Consider the following 19120-nt stretch of genomic DNA (forward strand, 5'->3'; position numbering starts at 1 on the left):
AGTCAAGTAATTCACAAGATTCATGGGACTCGCAACTAATACATGGAAAGCAATGCACCGACCGAACCAAGAATGGATATAATATTTGTCGAAGATATCATAGATATGTACAGGGAATCCAACAAAAAGCCCGGAGTGGTGAGAGTTTCACCCAAGAAATATATAAATTTATCTTGGGACTAGACTCAAGCTAGTAGCTTTTAATTAGTTAATGCACCTATTAGATTGTAGTGGTTATAAAATAGCAAAACTTGGGTTGCATATGAGGACTTTGCAGTCATAAGGCCGGCAGTTCATTTAATTGGGTTTTGATTTGGCTTTCCAATGCTCATCATGCATGGATGGGCTAATTGACATGCATTAAATTATGCACCAGCACATGTGCATGACCTCACATGGCTCCTAAATACTCTTCTCCCTGATCAATCTGACTTGCATATTTGCTCAGTGTCATGGTGTCTCTCTGCAACGAGGACATGCAATTACTTATACTCTATGGTGCCTTTTTTGAAAATTATTTAGGTCTAAATTTTTGAAATGCACCGTCCAAGAGTTGAATCCGAGATGTTTAATTACCAAGCAAAATACCGTGACCATTGGCATTCGTGCAAGTTTTATCATGTTATTAAACAATAGTACCATTAAATGTTAGAGGTTTCTTTATGTATTCTCTCTCTTTTCAGAAAAAAAGAAATGCTCAGAAAAACCACTTATGCTAAATATTTTTTTTTCAAAACTAGGACAGGAAAAATCCGTGCCTAGATCTAGGTGAGGGATACATAGATTTTTTGGATTTACCCATGTATTATTCTCCCCTAATTTCTTGCAATAAACTAATGACACTGATGATATCATCTATTTTTGCTTGTGATGTTGTTTTTGCTTCTTTTTTTTTTGTTCAATATATCATTTTGCACATTTTTTAATTTATACTACAGAAAGCTGATATTCTACATTTTTATTATTTATTTTCTTTTGAGTTATACAAACTGTATCCGAATTTTCGAAGACTTAACTAAATTTTTTTCCAAATTTCAAATCTCTGACTCCAACCAAAATATTCCTGAATGCCAAACTTGTGACAGTATGAATTAAAAAGATTTGGTGGATATTTTTTTTTTCTTTCTTCTGAGAATTGTGAACAGGGCATTAGTCTCTGGTCTTATACTTCTAACATGCATCCAACGCTGTTGCAAAATTGTTGAAGTGGTTGGGATGATATGACTGCCATCGCCATAATCATGATGACCATCATCATCATCAGTTCAAATGGCAGACAAGATGGTGCTCGAAAAGAGCTCTTGGAATGATCACTCCTCACTAACGTAGTTAAGCTATGATTGCTCCTCCATACCCCACTGTCGCTCTCCTCATTCTTCCTTCTCCTTTGACTGCATCCACCGGACTATGGAGGTCTGCGTTGGCTCGCAACTTGTAAACGCTGCATGGGTGATAGATAGCCAAGGACAGTTTGGGAGGACAGAGAAATGTCAGGACTTTTGTTGCTTTTTTCCACCAATTCTCTTATCACATGGAAGGATCATGAAACAGAGAGCATAGAGGATGGGATAGGAATTGATTGGTTGCTGTAGACGAGGAGTGGTCCGCCATTGCTGATGTTTGTGCAACTTGGCACCATCATTTGATTTTTAAAAAAAAAAGAGTTACTCCAACCGAACTCTAACCAAATCAATTTTGTTGCTTAATGCACAAACCAACTTCATTGAACTCGCTCGATGACAAAGCATGAATTTATCCAATTAATCAAGTTTTGACGGATTCATACTTGTCAGATTAGGATTTGCTCACTTTTAGCTTTTGTAGCTGCGAGTCAGGTCCTACAATGAATGTATGTTCTACTTCGGTTTTTTTTTTTTTTCTTTTGATCCTGAGTAAAAGGTCATAGAGATTATGTTAAGCATGGTAGTATTAATATCTGGACGCATCTCCTAATGCTCGGGCTAATTTTCTAGTGAAAGTAACCTCAATTTCATTCCCATCTTAGTCTTGCTACAGACAAAAGTCCATACCCAAAAGACCGAAAAATTTCAGCACATATACACAAATGGCTAAGCTCAAAGATGATGGTAAGCAAAGATGAAATTCAAATGTTGACCCAGGGAGGAGAGGAAGTCGAGAGAAGACCAAACAAGGGACAGCATAAACGAACCACCACACAAGCTGCAGGAAATGAGACAAAAAATGCACACAATACCTCCATGGATGGTTGATCAGGCACATCCGGCGTCTCTTTGGCATTGTTCCATCGAGTAATGAAGCAAATTTGCTCTATATTACATTCAAGTAATGATACACACTTGATAAAGGAAGCTGCAGAGATAGCATGGGATATGCAAATCAATTCAGATCCATTGCAGTTCCTTGAGTCTAGAATTCTGAAATCTCTCCTCAAGAACAGTTTGCTACATAATATTGACATATATGTATTTTCAAGATCAAACCTCCAAGCTTTGTTCCAAGCCATTTCGAGTTGCACATTGTTACGATGCTCAGTAGGCATGGGGAGATAAAGCCAACCTAGCTGCCCGGTGAGCTTGGTCGGCACAAACACAGTGCACAGATGTGAGGTTAAGGCACCCACTGATGATCAGGGAATGCCTTCCAGGGCAGGTATGAAGTGCAGGGAATGAGTCGCAAACAGCCTGAACCGCAGGAGGCGTCAAGGCCGTACACTGACTTATGTTCAGATTCATAAGCCCTTCCTTGTCATCGCTGCTGTTCGGCAAAAGACCCCACAGCCCATGCTTGCTCTTCACAAGACTATTCGCTAGTGAATACATTGCCCTATCAGTGATGTTCTGGCAGAAATAAAGGCCCAGGGATCTTAGACGAGGGCAACCATTTGCCAATGCAATTACACTTTCATCTGCAGTGAACAAAGAGACAGGTAAGAATTCCAAGTGGAAAAATAATATGATTGGTTTATTATAACTACAGTAAACATTTATCTGCTTTACAAATATGCAAGACAAGGCTGCAAATGTCCATTGCAAGCATAACCTACACCAGCATTTAAAAGGAACTTAACAGTATGAAGCAGAATGGCTTGAATCAATTGGGATGCACAAGAAAGCATCCAAATAAACAAATACATGGTGGCAGACTGATATGCAAAATTGATGACCGTCAGAGAATTGTGAATTTCATTGTGAACAGCAAGTCCAGATCGTTGTTTCTTATGACACATGATAGGTGTTCAACTACCTAACGAGGAAGAAATCGCAATGGCGGATGATTTTGTGCTATGCAGTTGTCCATTAATGTTTGATAAATTCTCCAATTTGGTACTTTTGTGAGACCTTCAACTGCATCCACCACATCCTCAAAGTTTGCATATATGACAACCACTCATCACACGTTTTAGGATGCATCAAATCCAGGGCCAAGTTTCCTAGCAAAACAAAATATTATTTATTATAGCATATGAGGTTAAGAGGCAAGCAAATTAGTTGTTAATAGAAGTTTAGATGGCCCATGCTGAAAATGTTGGCTCATATTTGTTTGCAGGCGAGAAAACGATCTCTCACTGTTGACAGCAGGCAAATGAAGTATAGACCATATGCCAGCTATGCTGGTTCTAAGCCAAAAATTTAGATTTGATACTGCTTTGATATGTCATAAAAGTGCCAGTGTTCGACAAAAAGTCATTTTGTTCTTCCCTGTAGTTTTAAACCTCAGAGGGGAAACTGACTGGCATATCTAGAGCAATGACTTGCAGGGGTGGAAACAGGCTGAACATGAGTGTTCTGGAACTGATCGGCTTGGTGCACAGATAGCTTGCGCCTAGCTCGAGCTTGCCTCTATACATACTGAGCCAGCTTGAGCTCAGCTGCATCAGGCCGGAAGAAGGAATATGCCAAAGGGCTGAGCTCCACAGTGAGTACAAAGGAAGCGGCCAGCAAGGGAATGGACGGTGGATGGATGGAAAGATAACAAAGAAGGGAGCATCATGCTATATCAATAAGTTAATGAAAAGAATGGGCCCAATTGCTTAATAAATCACAGAGAGTTCATCTGCTTTAATTACCTCAGAGCCCAAGCCACGTCGCAGCTGCTTATCTAAAGGCTGAGAATGAGATGATTTAACTCTTTTCCCCCATCTAGGTTCAGTTTTTGTCATCTATTTAAGGGAGATAAATAAGAGAAGTGTATTGACCAAAAAATCTTTAATAAAAAAGGCTAAGAAGATAAAAGGAATATTGCATAGATAAACAACAAATTGACAAAGCATACTCATATATCTAGGTCTTGTTTTTGTCATTTATTTAAGGGAGAGAACCAAGAGAAGAGTATTGACCAAAAATTCTTTAACATAAAAGGTTAATATGACAAAAGGAATATTTTCATAGATAAACAACAAATTCGACAATGTATACTTATATTAAAGTCTATGTACTTATTTTGAGCTATATCTCGCTTTTGGCTTGTCATATTTCAAGCTAAAAAAGCTGGCTGATGTTTGGCTCATTTAGTAATAGCGAATTCATTGCGATCTCAATTTTCCACTGAACACGGGCCACTCATGAACAGCTCACTCATTTATCAGCCCCAGTGACTAATGTTTCCATGAGTATCTTTACATGAAGTTCTATGTTCTCTATACCACTCACTAAACTTGGTATCAGAAAAATTAACAAGCAGATGGGAAGAATTTACTTCTCCCTTAGGGGGTGAAAAGTTTGGAGGAGGTGGCTAAGAACAGAAATATTGCTTTGAATGTTTCGACCATTTGTGTCCAGTGGACCTATACCTACACACACAGGTTTTGTTTTATCACAGATGTACTGTTATATGAAGTACTTTACTCTTATTACATCAATCTAGCATTAGAGCAAGGGATCTTTTATGCAATTGCAATGGCTGATGTTACCCATGAACATGATTGATAATTTTACCATCTGGAAAAAAAGAAGAAATTTCGGGGAAGGCGGTAGCAGGGCAAGAATCTAAATATATAGAGAAAAAAATCCACAGCTCTGAAAATGTAAAAGTTCTCATGTGTTTTCTTTAATCATGGTAACTGGTTTCTCTTAGAAATAAGGAAAAAATATCACAAAGATTAACACGAGTAATGAAGGAGAAGCAACAAAGAAAGACAGAAATATAATTAAATATGAATCAAGACTTGATTTGTAAATTATTTCAGTAAGAGTAGTCTGGATAAATGACAAAAGAAGAGAGTAACATGAAAGGAGATTACTGCTGTCAAATTTTTCCTATTAAAAAAACTGCGGCAGACTGAGATTGTGGCATGTTGCTGCTGCATATGTATATCCAGAAGAAGAAACGAGGAAAAGTTTAAAGTAGAAAGGGGTCATGATAAAGAAGAGTTAAAGGAATTACAAAAGAGGAGCATAAATCAGCCACAAGATGAAGTTGTTTTACTAGACAACCAATCATCAGGTAACAAAATTCGGCTCTTCAACGAGCCTTACTTTATAGACATTCAAATTCACCTTGTAATCCAACCAGGGCCTTTATAGTTTTAAGTATTTCCAATCAGATGAAACTCAACCTAGGTTTAAACAGGGAAAAAAGATATAATCAACTTCTAGCTCATTTTTCTATGAATTCTGAACTTTCTTATAACCATCATCCATTTCAGAACTACTTTACATCTGCTTTTGAGTATGTATTGACAATAACCATAGACAAAGTTGAACATGTATCACGGTGTTGACACATGACAATGATTGGCAGTCTGGGATGACAAACAACAGGGTGTTTCAGCATAACCCAAAACCATCATCATATTCACACCTTGATATTAGCTATTCACTGCCAATTCTTGGATTACACATAGTAGCTACCATTCACTACAAATAAACCAACAAGAAGTTGTGAACTACAGGCCATGAAGATGTGAACAAGTATGCACAGACTGACAACCCCAAAGCCAATCCAAAAACTTTCTAAATCTTCCGTGTTCCATGAAGTCACAATTATCTAGGTTCCATAGCAATTATCGAGCACCTGCAATTTTTCAATACCATGACTATAGGATCCTAGCATGTCAAAAAAAAAACATCCTGATATACAAAATTTATAAAGTGATAGTTTATTACACTGCCCCTAACAAAATATCTATTTAGACCACCTTGAAATAGAATTCATACCAAAAGAAGAAACCCATCAATGCATATATATGATAAAAGTAAATATATCAAGGACTAATAAGGTGAAAGATATAATAGCACTAACGGTGGCCCATGGTTATTGGAAGTAAAGCAGCTCAGGAAAGTAGTAACTATTGCAAAATGTTCAGAAGAAATTCCAACCTCACATACCATGGTCCTATCATAACAGTTGAGCACTATAAAAATGAAGTAGGATACCAGATGTACCAAAACATTCACTACAAAAATATTTATAATAAATAAATTTAGCTAGGCAACCTTAAAATTGAACTTTGACCACTGCTCGTACAAAACTTTAACAGCAATACATGTGACAAGAAGACGGACATAATAAAGGATAAAACAGCGAAAAACATTGTAACAGTAACAAATAAGTAGAGTACTAAAAATGAAAGATGCAACTTAGGAAAGTAATGAACTGTTGCAGATGAAGTTAGAGAAACTCTGAAACTCTGTAATGCAAAAAATAAAATGCATGATTGCTTGTGGTTAGAAACTTTTTATTACTATTTCTTTGAATTCAAAGCAACACATGCGCCTGGCATCTGAATACCTGTTATAAGGACACAGCCACATAAGTCCAAGGCCCTGAGATCAGGGCATCCTGATGCCAAACTGGTTACTCCATTATCACTGACACCCTCACACCAACCAAGATTCAGAGTTTCCAATTGACTGCAATTATATGCAATAGCCTGGATCCAATTTTATAGAAGATTAGACAAGAACTGGTCCAGGGAAAATTAAACAAAAAAACAAAATCATTTAACTTCAATACCTGTAAAGCTCTATCAGTTGCAGCTCTCACACATCCGCAAAGATTTAAGTGTTTCAAGTTCCTGCAGTAACTAGTCAGATATGCAAGGGCAGAATCACTGAAAGCTGAGCACCCACTGATATTGAGTTTTGTAAGGCGTGGACATCCATTGGCTAAAGAGTACAAGGAGTGGTCAGTCAGTTTAAAGCTTTTACTAAGGTCTAAATCCCGCAAGTCATGGCAGTAATTAGCAACAGTCTCTACAGCAATGTCCTCAAGTTGTGGTCTATCCTGTCGCAGAGAAAGAACTTGCAGCTTTGTGAACTTGGGGGCTAGTGACTGCACCAGGTTATTCATGTTGTTTTTGCACCTGCAAATAGTAGAATCTCAATCCCATGCGCCCAAACGACTAATATTCATCAGAGGGAACAAACATGATGTGGTATAAGTATTACAATTTAAGACAATAAGCTGAATTTTTAAACAAACCCTCAGAGAGAACTTGCAAAACAATATGCACACGTACTGAAAAATTAATTTAACGGTTGTTCATGTTGCGTCTAGCTCTCCAAAAATAGCCACTACAGGTCCTGCATGAATTGCTGTTGAAAGAACTAATTGTTGACTACTAATAACCATTTTGGTGTTTCATCTGCAACAGCCCCTAAGTCATACCATCTCAATATGAGGCTCTTCCCTCTTCCCTTCTTTTCATCTTTTACTTCTTCTTTCCTTTTTTTTTTTCCTTTGTGGGGAGAGGGAGGATGGAGAGTGGGGTGCAATGGCTTTTACTAGGCTCCTACATATCCATACAGCACAAATTTTAAAAAACAAAAAGTCTGCATTGCACCACTCTTTCTAGCAAAGAACTTGTGCTGCCTGGCACTGTGTACATGATCTTTCAATTTTCAATTTTACGGGTGGAAAATTTTCAACCGTAGAACAAGTAGTATTTAGCATTTACATTTTGCAACTTAATAAAATGATTTGAACAAAGAAAAGCAAAAGAATAGCAGGGAAAGTAAGTTAGTGTTTCAATGTTATTATGGATGGGAAAGTAAGTTAGTGTTTGCATGTTATTATAGATGACTATTGGATTTATCCCAATGTGATAGTTAAACCAAAATTTGTAACAAAATCGTTCTAATAAGTTTCAAGAGAAAGAGCACTTTTGGGGCATCCTTCATATATAAAAATGTAAAGGTAATCAAGATACATCATGACTCTCTTAAAAAGTTCTATAATAGGCTTGATTGCAGGCTACACCAATATGCTTCTAGAACCATCTTGTGATTATCACAAATCTACAAGACTTAATATTAACAACATGAAAGAAAATAATTGTCCAGAGATGAAAGCATCGAGGTGGATATGAGGCAGAAGTTGGCTAGTTATTATTAGGCATTAGTGCATATGAGGAAGCTTTCAAGTTTTTCAATATATTTTACTAATGATGGAAGGTACGTTTTGTTAATATCTGGCCACAGTGGAGGTGCAGAGACACAATGTTGCTTGAAAGTCCATTAAATTGCTTAAATGCATTGGAAAAATCATGGTTAGAAACATCAACTTCTAACATTCCCTACACATTTTCTTTTTATGAGGAAAAGGTTGGCCCAAGCCTGACTAAAATTCATTAAGATAATGAACACTAAACAGAATATAACAAGAGTGCTCTCCATAGAGCCATGGAGAGGAAAATGTCAGAACACAAAAATAAAAACAAAATAAAACTTCAACCAAATACAAAATAGGTCCTAAGCCATCATAGGTCATAAGCCACAGATCCTGTCTTCCAGGATGCCTTCGATCCAGTCATGAAATAGGAACCGAATATCACTCCCAAAATATTTCAAAGAAAAGCAGGGATATGGTTTAAAGTAAATGAGGAAAAAATTTGGGCAAACAGAGAAGACTTCACAGAGAGGATGAGAAAAAGATCTCTTACCTAAGATCAATTAAAAAGACAAATATTCATGAATATATAACTGTGCTACCATTAGTTAGGTCCACATTTAGAACCTTCTTTACCCCAGTATAGAACCATAACAAGTTCTTGCACAAGAGTCAACATGCAGAGACTGTAGTCAAGTTATATCATGTGCCTTCAGCTAATCTCAGACAATCTCCAATTGATCCCTACCTTCAAATTTCTAGCCTTGCCACATTTCTTGTGATCTAGAAGCCATAAATCGCCCCTCATGTAAGAGCAGTGCATAATGATCCAAGACACCGGTTAGCTTCAAATCAACCAGCCTGTCTAGAAAACTTTCTTGTCCCCATAGTAGGACCAGAACAGGTCCTTCCAGTTTCAGGACATAGGATGATAATCAATTTACAGTAGCATACATTCACTTGATTTATTGCAAAGTCATTCCAGACCTCAAATATATCACCTTGTAAATTTTCTTGTAACCATATCACCCTTTGATCAGGAAATTAAAAAACTTTCTATCATATAAAAGCATTGATCCGAAGATAGACATGAAAAACCAGATGATTACACAAAAACAAGCCATAGTCAACAAAATAGGCAATTTCATCAGTGATCACTCCTCTAATCCAATCAACAAAATAAGCCAGCACTTTCAGATATTTTATCATGTCGAGGTCGTATTGAACATGACAGGTACAAGAAACAAGCAAGTAAGGGGCAAAATGATGAATTATATGTACAGCAGAATGAAAACATGTGAGAGAAAAGGATCCTAATGGGAATATAAGGATTAAAACTTTTTCCTTTCTTTCTTTGTTACTAGAGAAAAGTCGGGCATTTTATAAAGTTAAGGGAACTAAAGTGGATTCTTTTATTCATGGATGGGATTGCTATCTTTTATTTAAAAGCACGGTGATTCAATAAAGTGTTGACACAGATTCTAGCAATGACTGCAAGATTTAGAAATCAATTATAAATGTGGATGGTGAACATGTAGGACAGAAACAAAACATCTAGTATTACACTTTGCACTTGGGGGAAAATTTGCCTCAAAAGGAAACCACAACTGCTCTTCTTCCTCCTAGACTTAGACTTCATCACATAATCTCACAGTAAAAACTATATATGGCTTAAAAATGGAATTGGTTGAGCACCATCTGCCCGTCAATGGAGCTTCCATATCTATCAGGGCCCAAATAGCAAAGGAATGACTGCAAACTACATAACTACCGCCCAGAAAAGGAAATAAAAAGAAGGATAAAGGATGAAAAAGGCTAAAACTGAAAAAGATTAAGCCTTTACCATGACAGAGAGAGATTCGTAAGCCCCAAGCACAAAGCATCTCTCCAACCAGTACAAACACCAGAAGCCACAATCACCATCCGATCATCCACAAGCGAAATGATCCTCAGCAATAGCTCCATGGGAATGTCCTTCCAACCGGCCATAGCAGCTGCCACTCCCCCTGACTTTTTCCCGCCACCAGACACAATAAGGTTCTGAAACCAAGCGTCTAAATCTCCACTGCCCAGTCCCCCGGAAACCATATCAACTGCACTCCCATAAAAGAATTACAATCAATTGATGAATTAAAAAGAAAATTGTTTTAAAATCAAATCTTTGACAAGACATGAGCCCAAAGCTGAAATATAATAATAATAGAGCTATAAGATGTCCGCAGAGAAACAGATAATGAACCGAGAATCAACTAATGGATTAAATTAGAAAGGAAGCATCTGTAGCTTCCAGAGATCCAATAGAACACAAAATTCTCACTTTTTCTGATTCCATTGTAAGATGATGATAATGCCAGTCTAGACACACGAGGCACCAACTTAAAACAAAAAAGCAAAAGCAAGAAGGAGCAATGAGTTAACTACTAAAATATATAAACATATAAAGAGAAATCCAACCTCTCGACATAAATAAATCATCTGCGAGAATGATGGTGCTTCCAGTTACTTGCCAAAATGATAGAAGTACGACGCATTACACAAAAAACGGAAAAGATTTGCAAATCCCAAAACCCTAATCGACAAAATCTTTGAGAACAAAAAAACACGAAAATTCCCAGCACTCTTTCCAGCAGGTCTCCCCGTGTGATCATCCAGAGACATAAAAATATAAACAACTGGAACGAAAAATCCAGATACCACAATCCTCCAACGCCCTCCAAGACAAATCAAAAAGAAAGGGAAACGAAAAAACAGAGCTGAGACAGTTCGCCACAGCACCTCCTCGTTCCCCAAACACAAAACGTTAAAAAACCCAAAAAAAGATTCGAACTTTGACGCCACCAGAGCAGATTCTAAACAAAAACATCGTATATCGTTTGATCGATCACCTGATTCAAGAACTGCGCAAACACCTCCGAATTCGACGAATTCAGGCGAGAAAATGGCACCGATTGGAAGAGGAAAACGAGACGGAGGAGGAGGAGGAGGAGGAAGAGAAAAGAATCAAAGGGAAGGGAGACGGGAGAGTAGGATTTAGCCAGGAGCCTTGGGAGCTCTGGAACCCTAGGCTCTCGGCCGGAGGGTTTAAATACCACCAACAGCGACGCCTATGGCTCTACTTTCTTGTGGGGGAGGAGGAGGCTCTGGAACGCAGAAAGGGCACGGGGCGGCAAGGAGTGAAAGGACACGTGGCGGTCGAGGAACTGTGTAGTCGGTGGGGCCCAGCGAGGAGGAGATACAGTGGCGACACGATAGGGATTACAGAAGAGCGAACAGTGCGTGATGCGGTGCCGTCAAAACTCGAAACCGCGACGGAGTTTGCCGCGAGGAAGGCCAAGGAGCCGACTGGGTGGGGACGATGACGAGGATGGTCTTTATTTTTAAAGAGGCCAACGAAGCAGTTAGGTGGCTATCCATACGGTTCATTACTCAAGATATATTCTATAATTAAAAAAAAAAGAGAGAGCTGGTACTCTGCGAGTTTGTATTTTTCGATTTTATTAGACACGTTCATTCTCGTACTCGCATGATATGAAAAATCTATTTAAAAATAAATAATAAATAAATAATAAATAAATAAATAAATAAAGAAAAAGAAGAAGAAAGAGAAGGAGGAGGAGGAAAAGAAAGAAAGAGAGAAAAGGGCTAAAAGCCGGTAATCGAATCTATTTCTTTTTTGGGTCTCCTCTTAAGAGGTCTATTTGGGCTCATTGGCTTGGGCCAACTTGTTGGTCTGGATCTTGGTCCTCTAGTTAGCATAGCTAACATGAATCAGGTTGGCCAAAGTTTTTAAGCATGTCATTTTTTGCCTGACGTGGCCCCTATCTGAGCTGAAATAATATGCATCTCTGCTTAGCTTCAGTAACCAAATATTTCTTGCTTGGTGCTTCAGTAACTAAATTCAAATCCAAATTACTGGTATCAGCATTCCGTAACTTTATCAACTAAGCCAATTGATAGTAAAGTTATGTTATTTTAATCATACAGAACCCATGGTCGAAGTGATCGAAATTCGCATGCACATGTGTTTATAACAAAGTTTGATATATATAAAAAATGTAAACATACATATATAATGAACTTCTAGTGACTACACATACTTAGTAGTTAAATCTTTTAGATTTAATATGGAACCACCAAACTAAAGAAAGATATCTCATTTTGTGAACTAGGAAAATTCGTATTATGGCTGAAACTAATTAGATACAGATCGGATACTAATATATATCCATATCCATATTTGTTTTGTTCAATAAATATATGTACAGATACAAATATTAGTCATATACAAAAATTTATTTTCATATTTATTTAAATGGATATGGATACAGATTAGATACTGAAGGTATGGATATAAATATGAATATAAGTTAGATAATTAAATTTTATGATCACATAATTAAAATATTCTAAGTAAAGGATAAATCAAGTTAATAGAATATTAATATGTTATATATATTTTTTAAAAAATTCATTAGTGTTATATAAAATTAAATAGAATTATAAATAAAATCGAATATTTAGATATAGATTGGATAGCTGTCTATTTATATTACCGATACAAGATGGATATTAGTCCGACGTTCAAATTTCTATCTACATCTGGATACATTCGGATATGTAAACAGATCTAGACGAATATTATATGATCCACTTCCACCCTTTATTAATAGGGCGGAAGAGTTCTTTAGAGTTCCATGCTGGCTGAAGCTTAGATCCTAAAAAGGTTGGGCACCTTATTTAATGCTTAGATCCTAAAATTAAATAGAAGTTCATGAGCGGAAGAATAGCTTCGCCGAGCAAGAAACCGTGTCCAATGTGGGAGCCCTGTGCTGGCGACGCTATCCTTTTGAGTCCCAAAAGGTTGCCAAAGTTTACCATCATGGCAATATCGTGAATGGACCAGTCCTCCACGAAAGCTGCTTTCCGAGGACTTTTCTAATTGGGCTTGGTCGTCTCCAAACCGCATCCAAAACGTTCTACCTCTTTTTTTTTGGTCAAAAATAGGAGGGGGAGAGGGAGGGGCAGAACCCCACCCGTGTAGCAGTCTCCACTGAGCCCTCTTTCCACCAGAGATTCGATGTGGGTCGCAACTTTCGGCGTGCCCTCTTCAACCCGTGGGAAATCCCACTGGGCCATCCACATGTGAGTACGTCACTCCAGCGCCACTTCAATACTGATGGAAAGAAAGCATATTCACATAGAGCTATCCGGGCATGGGGCATGAGGTCACCTGATTTAATCGACGTCCGCACGTTTCGAATCTGGACAACTCGGATGGAGTCCAAGCCTCCTTACCATCAGGCTACCACCTTGGTAGCAAAACGTTTGACCTTTGATACTTTATCTACACATGCCTGAGCTGATACTGAAGCATCAAGATATTTTTATGGATGATGCGCTTTCAAGACCTTTCAAGCAATTGAAAATATTTTGGGATACAATCATGCTTATCTGATCAGCTTGTGAAATTAAATAAGAACTTAGGTAACAATCATTCTATATGGATGCTTATGATATTTTAAACAACTCTGTTATTTTTCTAAAAGGAAGAATGGCAAGACCAGAAGCAGCAAAAAGATGGTGCCATGTTCAATTGAATAAGTTAACAAAGAAAAGATGAAAATGTTTGCACTCTGTTTCATGCCCATGGGAGAAGTTGCATCATGCTCTTAGCATGCATTCCTGTAACCTGGTCTCATCATGTTGAATGCTGAAGTAAGGAATATTTTTTTTCCAACCCACAAAGCAAACTCATACATGGAAAGATGTTAGTACCTAATATTAAAATGCTGAAGTGACACATCTACACAAGGATGGTCCCAAAAAAAAAAAAAAAAATCAGGACTGACATCTGTTTAGATGATGGCAGGGGTCATGTCCTTGGTAAGGGCCCCCCATAGACTTCCTCTGGGGTATTAATCATCATGTTTCAGGATTAATTCTTGTCACTTCAGCATTTTTCTACCTAACCAACTCACCCTTCAGCATGAGATTTTTCCTCAACGCAGATATCCTGATGTACAAATGCAAAGCTTTAGTGGTGTCCTAAATCTATGATCCCACCAAATCATCACTTCATCAGCCCAATTTGCAAGGAATAATGTTGAGCTTGTTGTAGAACAATAATGCACCAAGTTGGTAAATGGTGTAGAATGCGAGTGATGCTGCAGGGAAACGTATTTGATAGTCTTAAGGATCTATATTTTCCATTTGCTGAGCAAGGAATTTGATGGAATCTGAACACACTTAAACTAAAAAGACCAATATCTTAAAACCTTTCTCATTATTGAAGACTCCAGTTTTCTAACATTTTCCTTTCTTTTGGAGCAAAAACTTGTGTCTTTGTTTTTTTTCTTTGCAGCATCCACCACTTGCATCTATTATACCATGTTAGAAGAGTAGTGAAGTTTCCTTCCATTTAGTGTTCATGTCAAATGGATGACACAAGATAAAGCTATTGGTGGATCACCACATAAATTTTAAGCTACACCTTGCCTCATACTCAACCTCGCAGGAATTTCTTGAGCCGCGTTTCTCCACCTCATGAAGAACCTAAGTGCACACTTAATCTCCAAAGTAAGCAATATGCCTCTTACAAAGACTTTTTTTTTATTCATTTAATGCATGACATATTGTGGTCAAATTAAATATATCTAATGAAAGATAAGCCTCGGTGAGCAAACCAAGTTTATAGCAATATTTCTTTGAAAGCAACTGACACACACGAATCTAGCTTCATAGCCTAATGGGCTCAAAACAGTTCCATCTGATACCTTGGGATGTGGCTGAGACGAGGTAAGCCATTACAGTATATATTATTATATGACAAATTTCTTCCATTTTATAAAGAAAACAAGGTAAGTGCACTAGTCATCAGATTAGGCTTTTTTTTCTGACATAAATGACAAAAAAATTTCATCATATGAAGGATCGCAACCATCAACAACCTCACCAAGTATCCTGACTTATTCTCATGAAAAATACAATATTAAAAAGCTTCACTAGATGCTAATACATGTAGTAGAAACAACTACATGTGCTCGCGGCCTCGTTTCATCTAGTTTATTTGTTGTGCCCCACGTAATAGGTCAATTGTCCATGCGAGAATTGAGGCACTTGTTATCTGCTCATTACTTCTAGAAAACTTTTGTCGATATATATGCAATTGGAACTATAAATCTCTACAGTGCGGCTTTTGCATCGTACAATTCTGTAATATCGTGGGTGGCTACCATATTATCCATCTTGGAGACTGGCCGCTCTCCTTCATCACCACGACATGCTGCATATCACAATAACAGTGCCTCAACGTGCTTTGTATTGCACTAATAATGCCTCATCGTATTTTAGGAATGAATGAGAGTTGTTAATCTCCAAAATGGATGACGATCCTAGGACTCTACAGTGCAAAAGTTGCACTGCATAGGGTCCGAATACTTACAATTGCCTGGAAAGAGAAAAGAAAGGCCTGGCTCATTTATTAGAGGCCAATTTTGAAAACGACTATCTTTATTATTTGGTAAGTCATTGGAACATGAGGTTTTGAGCCAGTCTGCTTTTACTCCATGCCTCAGTCTACGCTTGGCACAAAATAAGCACTGTAGAGCCTGGCTTTAGACTTCCTTACTGGTACGTATGATGAACTTAAAAAAAAGAGAGAAAATGGTAAAAGATTCGCTTCAGTTGTAAGGGTCCTAGCAATCATTTAACAACCCAAAAACATCACAAAAAAGTAATTGATCTAGATCATTCAATAAAAGATAAAGTATGAAAGGATTCCATTCAATCATTTCATTGAGAAAATAATGTGCGACAATAAAAGATTTCATGGTTTAAATTCAATATCCCACTTAACGTGTGGATAGCGAGGGAGAAAAAAAGGTTCATGCTCACTTGCTATGGAGATTCAAGACAAAACACCAACCTAAACCCCCTAGTAATTCCAGTTTTCATAGTCTCTTTACCTTGCTTGAGAGAAACCCATGCCCAAACCTCCCAATAAACTGAAATCAACCTTCAAAGCTCATATCAAGTCAAGCAAGAGTTCAATTTCTCTTCTTCTAAATTGGCCCACAATCACCACAACAAGTGTATCTTCTTTTTTGCTCAAAAAAAAAAAAAAGAAAAAAAAAAAAAACAAGCATGCCTTTTAATTTTCTTCCTTTCAAGAACTAACTATTGCCACAAAAACAAGTCTTATCAAAAGTAAGGTTTTTTTTGCCACACCATCTCATATTAAAGCTGGGCCCTATATCTCCTTCAAATTCCTTATCCAATCATAAGTAGATACAGAAGTTATTGAGGAATAATAGTCTCACACTGGATAGATTAAAAATTTTTATGGTGCATATATACTCTTAAGTCCATCCATCTAAATGTCTGAATTTTTAGATAAGATCTAAAAATAGTATCAGAGCTCACCGATCTTTTTTGTCTACCAACATTTTCATACTCCTACTTACTAATTCATGTGTTTGCACCGCACGTAAGAGGAGATGTTGAGGAAGGCCGAATGCATTTTTACTTTCCAAAGTTTGCATTAAGCAGAGAACCATATGATTGATGCTTTCTTTGTCCAATAGTACAAAAACTTGATTACAACTCATGAAGCATGGAACATAACAAAAAGATTGGATTGTTGTGGAATTCTACTTTTTTTCTTAATGCAGATCATTCTAGAGTTTTTTGAAATTAGAAAAGGTACGAGAAAAAGAAGTATGTTGAGGAAGGCTCTTTTTTTTTTTTCGTCTAGTAGTATAAAAAATTGATTACAGCTCATGAAGTATGGCACATAGCAAAAAAAAATTTGGATCATGTGGAATTCTATTTTTTTTAAATATAGATTATTTTTTTATAAAAGTACCAGAGAAAGAAGCATCGCCTGGTCTCGTTTCTCGTTTCTGAGAGAGAAAAGTGCCTCGCATGGTCTAGCCTTGGCCCACCAATTATGGCCTTGTCTTTCACGCACCAAGAAAAAGAACGGCCGTGGACGAGCCAATGCGCACGTCCACGAGGCTCATCTTGGGGGGAGAACTTCTCTTCGAGATATATGAAGTGCTGCCAATTATCTATGTTTTGAAAGATGCTCCACGGTACCCTGTGGTCAGACCTTTCCCGGCGATGGGACGCGGCCTAACCTAATATGAGGGCCAATACTAGAACCATTGCATCAGAAGTGGCTCCAAAAAGATCACCATCCCGGTCCTCGGCACGGGTTGGGGACTGCCTGAGCGGGCTTTCGACGTGCACGGCAAATGCTATCGACCAGCTCAATTATCTTAAAAGGTGACTCAGTTATGATGATCAGTTAGATTCAGAGAGGCCCGAGAGGTGTTGGCATGAACCACCCCTTACTTGAAATATTTGGATAATAGTTAGGGATGGAAGAGCCTTTCAGGTCAGATATATATTTAGAGAGACTAATGGAGTTGCACATTGAGTGGTTGCCTATATGGTCAACCATTCCGAAAGTACCATATGGGCAGCGAGAAGGAGTTGTCTTGGGCACTCCGTGATCTTTTGTTTTCTGATTTTATTGGGTGTATTCGTACGCATATTGTGAGGCCCAATAGTCCCACATCGGAAAGACTTGTTCTAGAGCCTGGGCATATGAGGCGGGTGTCTCCTAATTCTGTAGACGCGTTTTGGATGGAAAACAAAATCGGGAAGGGGTGAAGGACGCTTGCGTGAAGCTCCGGAACCAGACAATATCTGGCAGGGGAGCCCCGTATTCCCCCCTCATGTGGCCCCCATGTGGGCACTGGGTGCCTCACGTGCTCCGCGCAGGCGGGGGCGTGACATTTGGTATCAGAGCCGAGGACGGCTCTTGTCCGATGGTGGGAAGGGTGTGAGGCCCAATAGTCCCATATCGGAAAGACTCGTTCTAAAGTCTAGGCATATGAGGCGGGTGTCTTCTAATCCTGTATACGCGTTTTGGATGGAAAACAAAATCGGAGAGGAGTGAAGGACGCTTGCGTGAAGCTCCGGAACCGGACAATATCTGGCAGGGGAGTTCCGTATTCCCTCCTCATGTGGCCCCCACGTGGGCACTGGGTGCCTCATGTGCTCCGTGCAGGCGGGGGCGTAACACATATTGTATGAAATACATGTTTTGACCAAAAAAAAAAAAGAGAGAAGAAGATCGCCATTAGAGAAAGCACTTCATTTGCTACGAGACGCATCTATCGTGGGACGAGAAAAACATATAAGATATTTTTTAAAAAAAAAATTTAACGAGAAAAGAAGAATACTTCATCCATAGCGAATTAGAAAGGCTGATCTGTTACAGATTTTTTTTCTTTTTATTTTTTGGAGTAGAAGGGAGGTTAGAATGAGGTGAAACAGAGGCTTACAATCGGAGAAGAGAGGCGTGACAGTGACAAAACAAATTTGGTTAACATTTGGGATGATGAAACAAATTGAGGTCGTAGGGCTACATTCTTCATCAGTGCTTTATCTGAATTTAAGTGCTGGTGGAGGTGGTAAACAATCAAACGGTGTCCCAATGGTGGGTCAAGGAAGGAGGATATTTATACATCAAGAAGATCTTTGGGACCTTTGATTCTTTACCATATTGTTCCATGTTCCACAAGATCATTACTATTGCGGAGAATGAACAAATCCTTGAATAAATTCAAACCTTCAGTAGCTACCGATAGCAGCGAAGAATTTTTGCTCAGGAAAATTCTTCTGTCTCTCTCCTTCCTAGTGACTCATGGCATAGTAGCAATCAGCATAAGTACCACAGCTTGCACTGACTTAGTGAAGTTCTTGTCTCCTCCAATTCAAACAAATACCTTCAAAGGAAGTA

General features: G+C 38.2%; 1 protein-coding gene across 1 annotated transcript; it reads right to left on the reverse strand.

Annotated features, from left to right (window-relative positions):
• Positions 1-2271: 2271 nt before the first annotated feature.
• LOC103722202 (F-box protein SKP2A-like) lies at positions 2272-11658 on the reverse strand. The gene is made up of 5 exons (XM_008812678.5): positions 11196-11658; positions 10154-10403; positions 6937-7285; positions 6712-6853; positions 2272-2887 (listed from the first exon to the last, which is right to left on the reverse strand). Exons 2-5 carry the CDS (start codon positions 10396-10398, stop codon positions 2511-2513), a joined length of 1113 nt encoding a protein of 370 aa, XP_008810900.3. The 5' UTR covers positions 10399-10403; positions 11196-11658; the 3' UTR covers positions 2272-2510.
• Positions 11659-19120: the final 7462 nt, after the last annotated feature.

Source organism: Phoenix dactylifera, chromosome 2, assembly GCF_051530095.1.
Source record: "Phoenix dactylifera cultivar Ajwa chromosome 2, Ajwa_hap1_PhDact_Kaust_v1.1, whole genome shotgun sequence".
Taxonomy (NCBI): domain Eukaryota; kingdom Viridiplantae; phylum Streptophyta; class Magnoliopsida; order Arecales; family Arecaceae; genus Phoenix; species Phoenix dactylifera.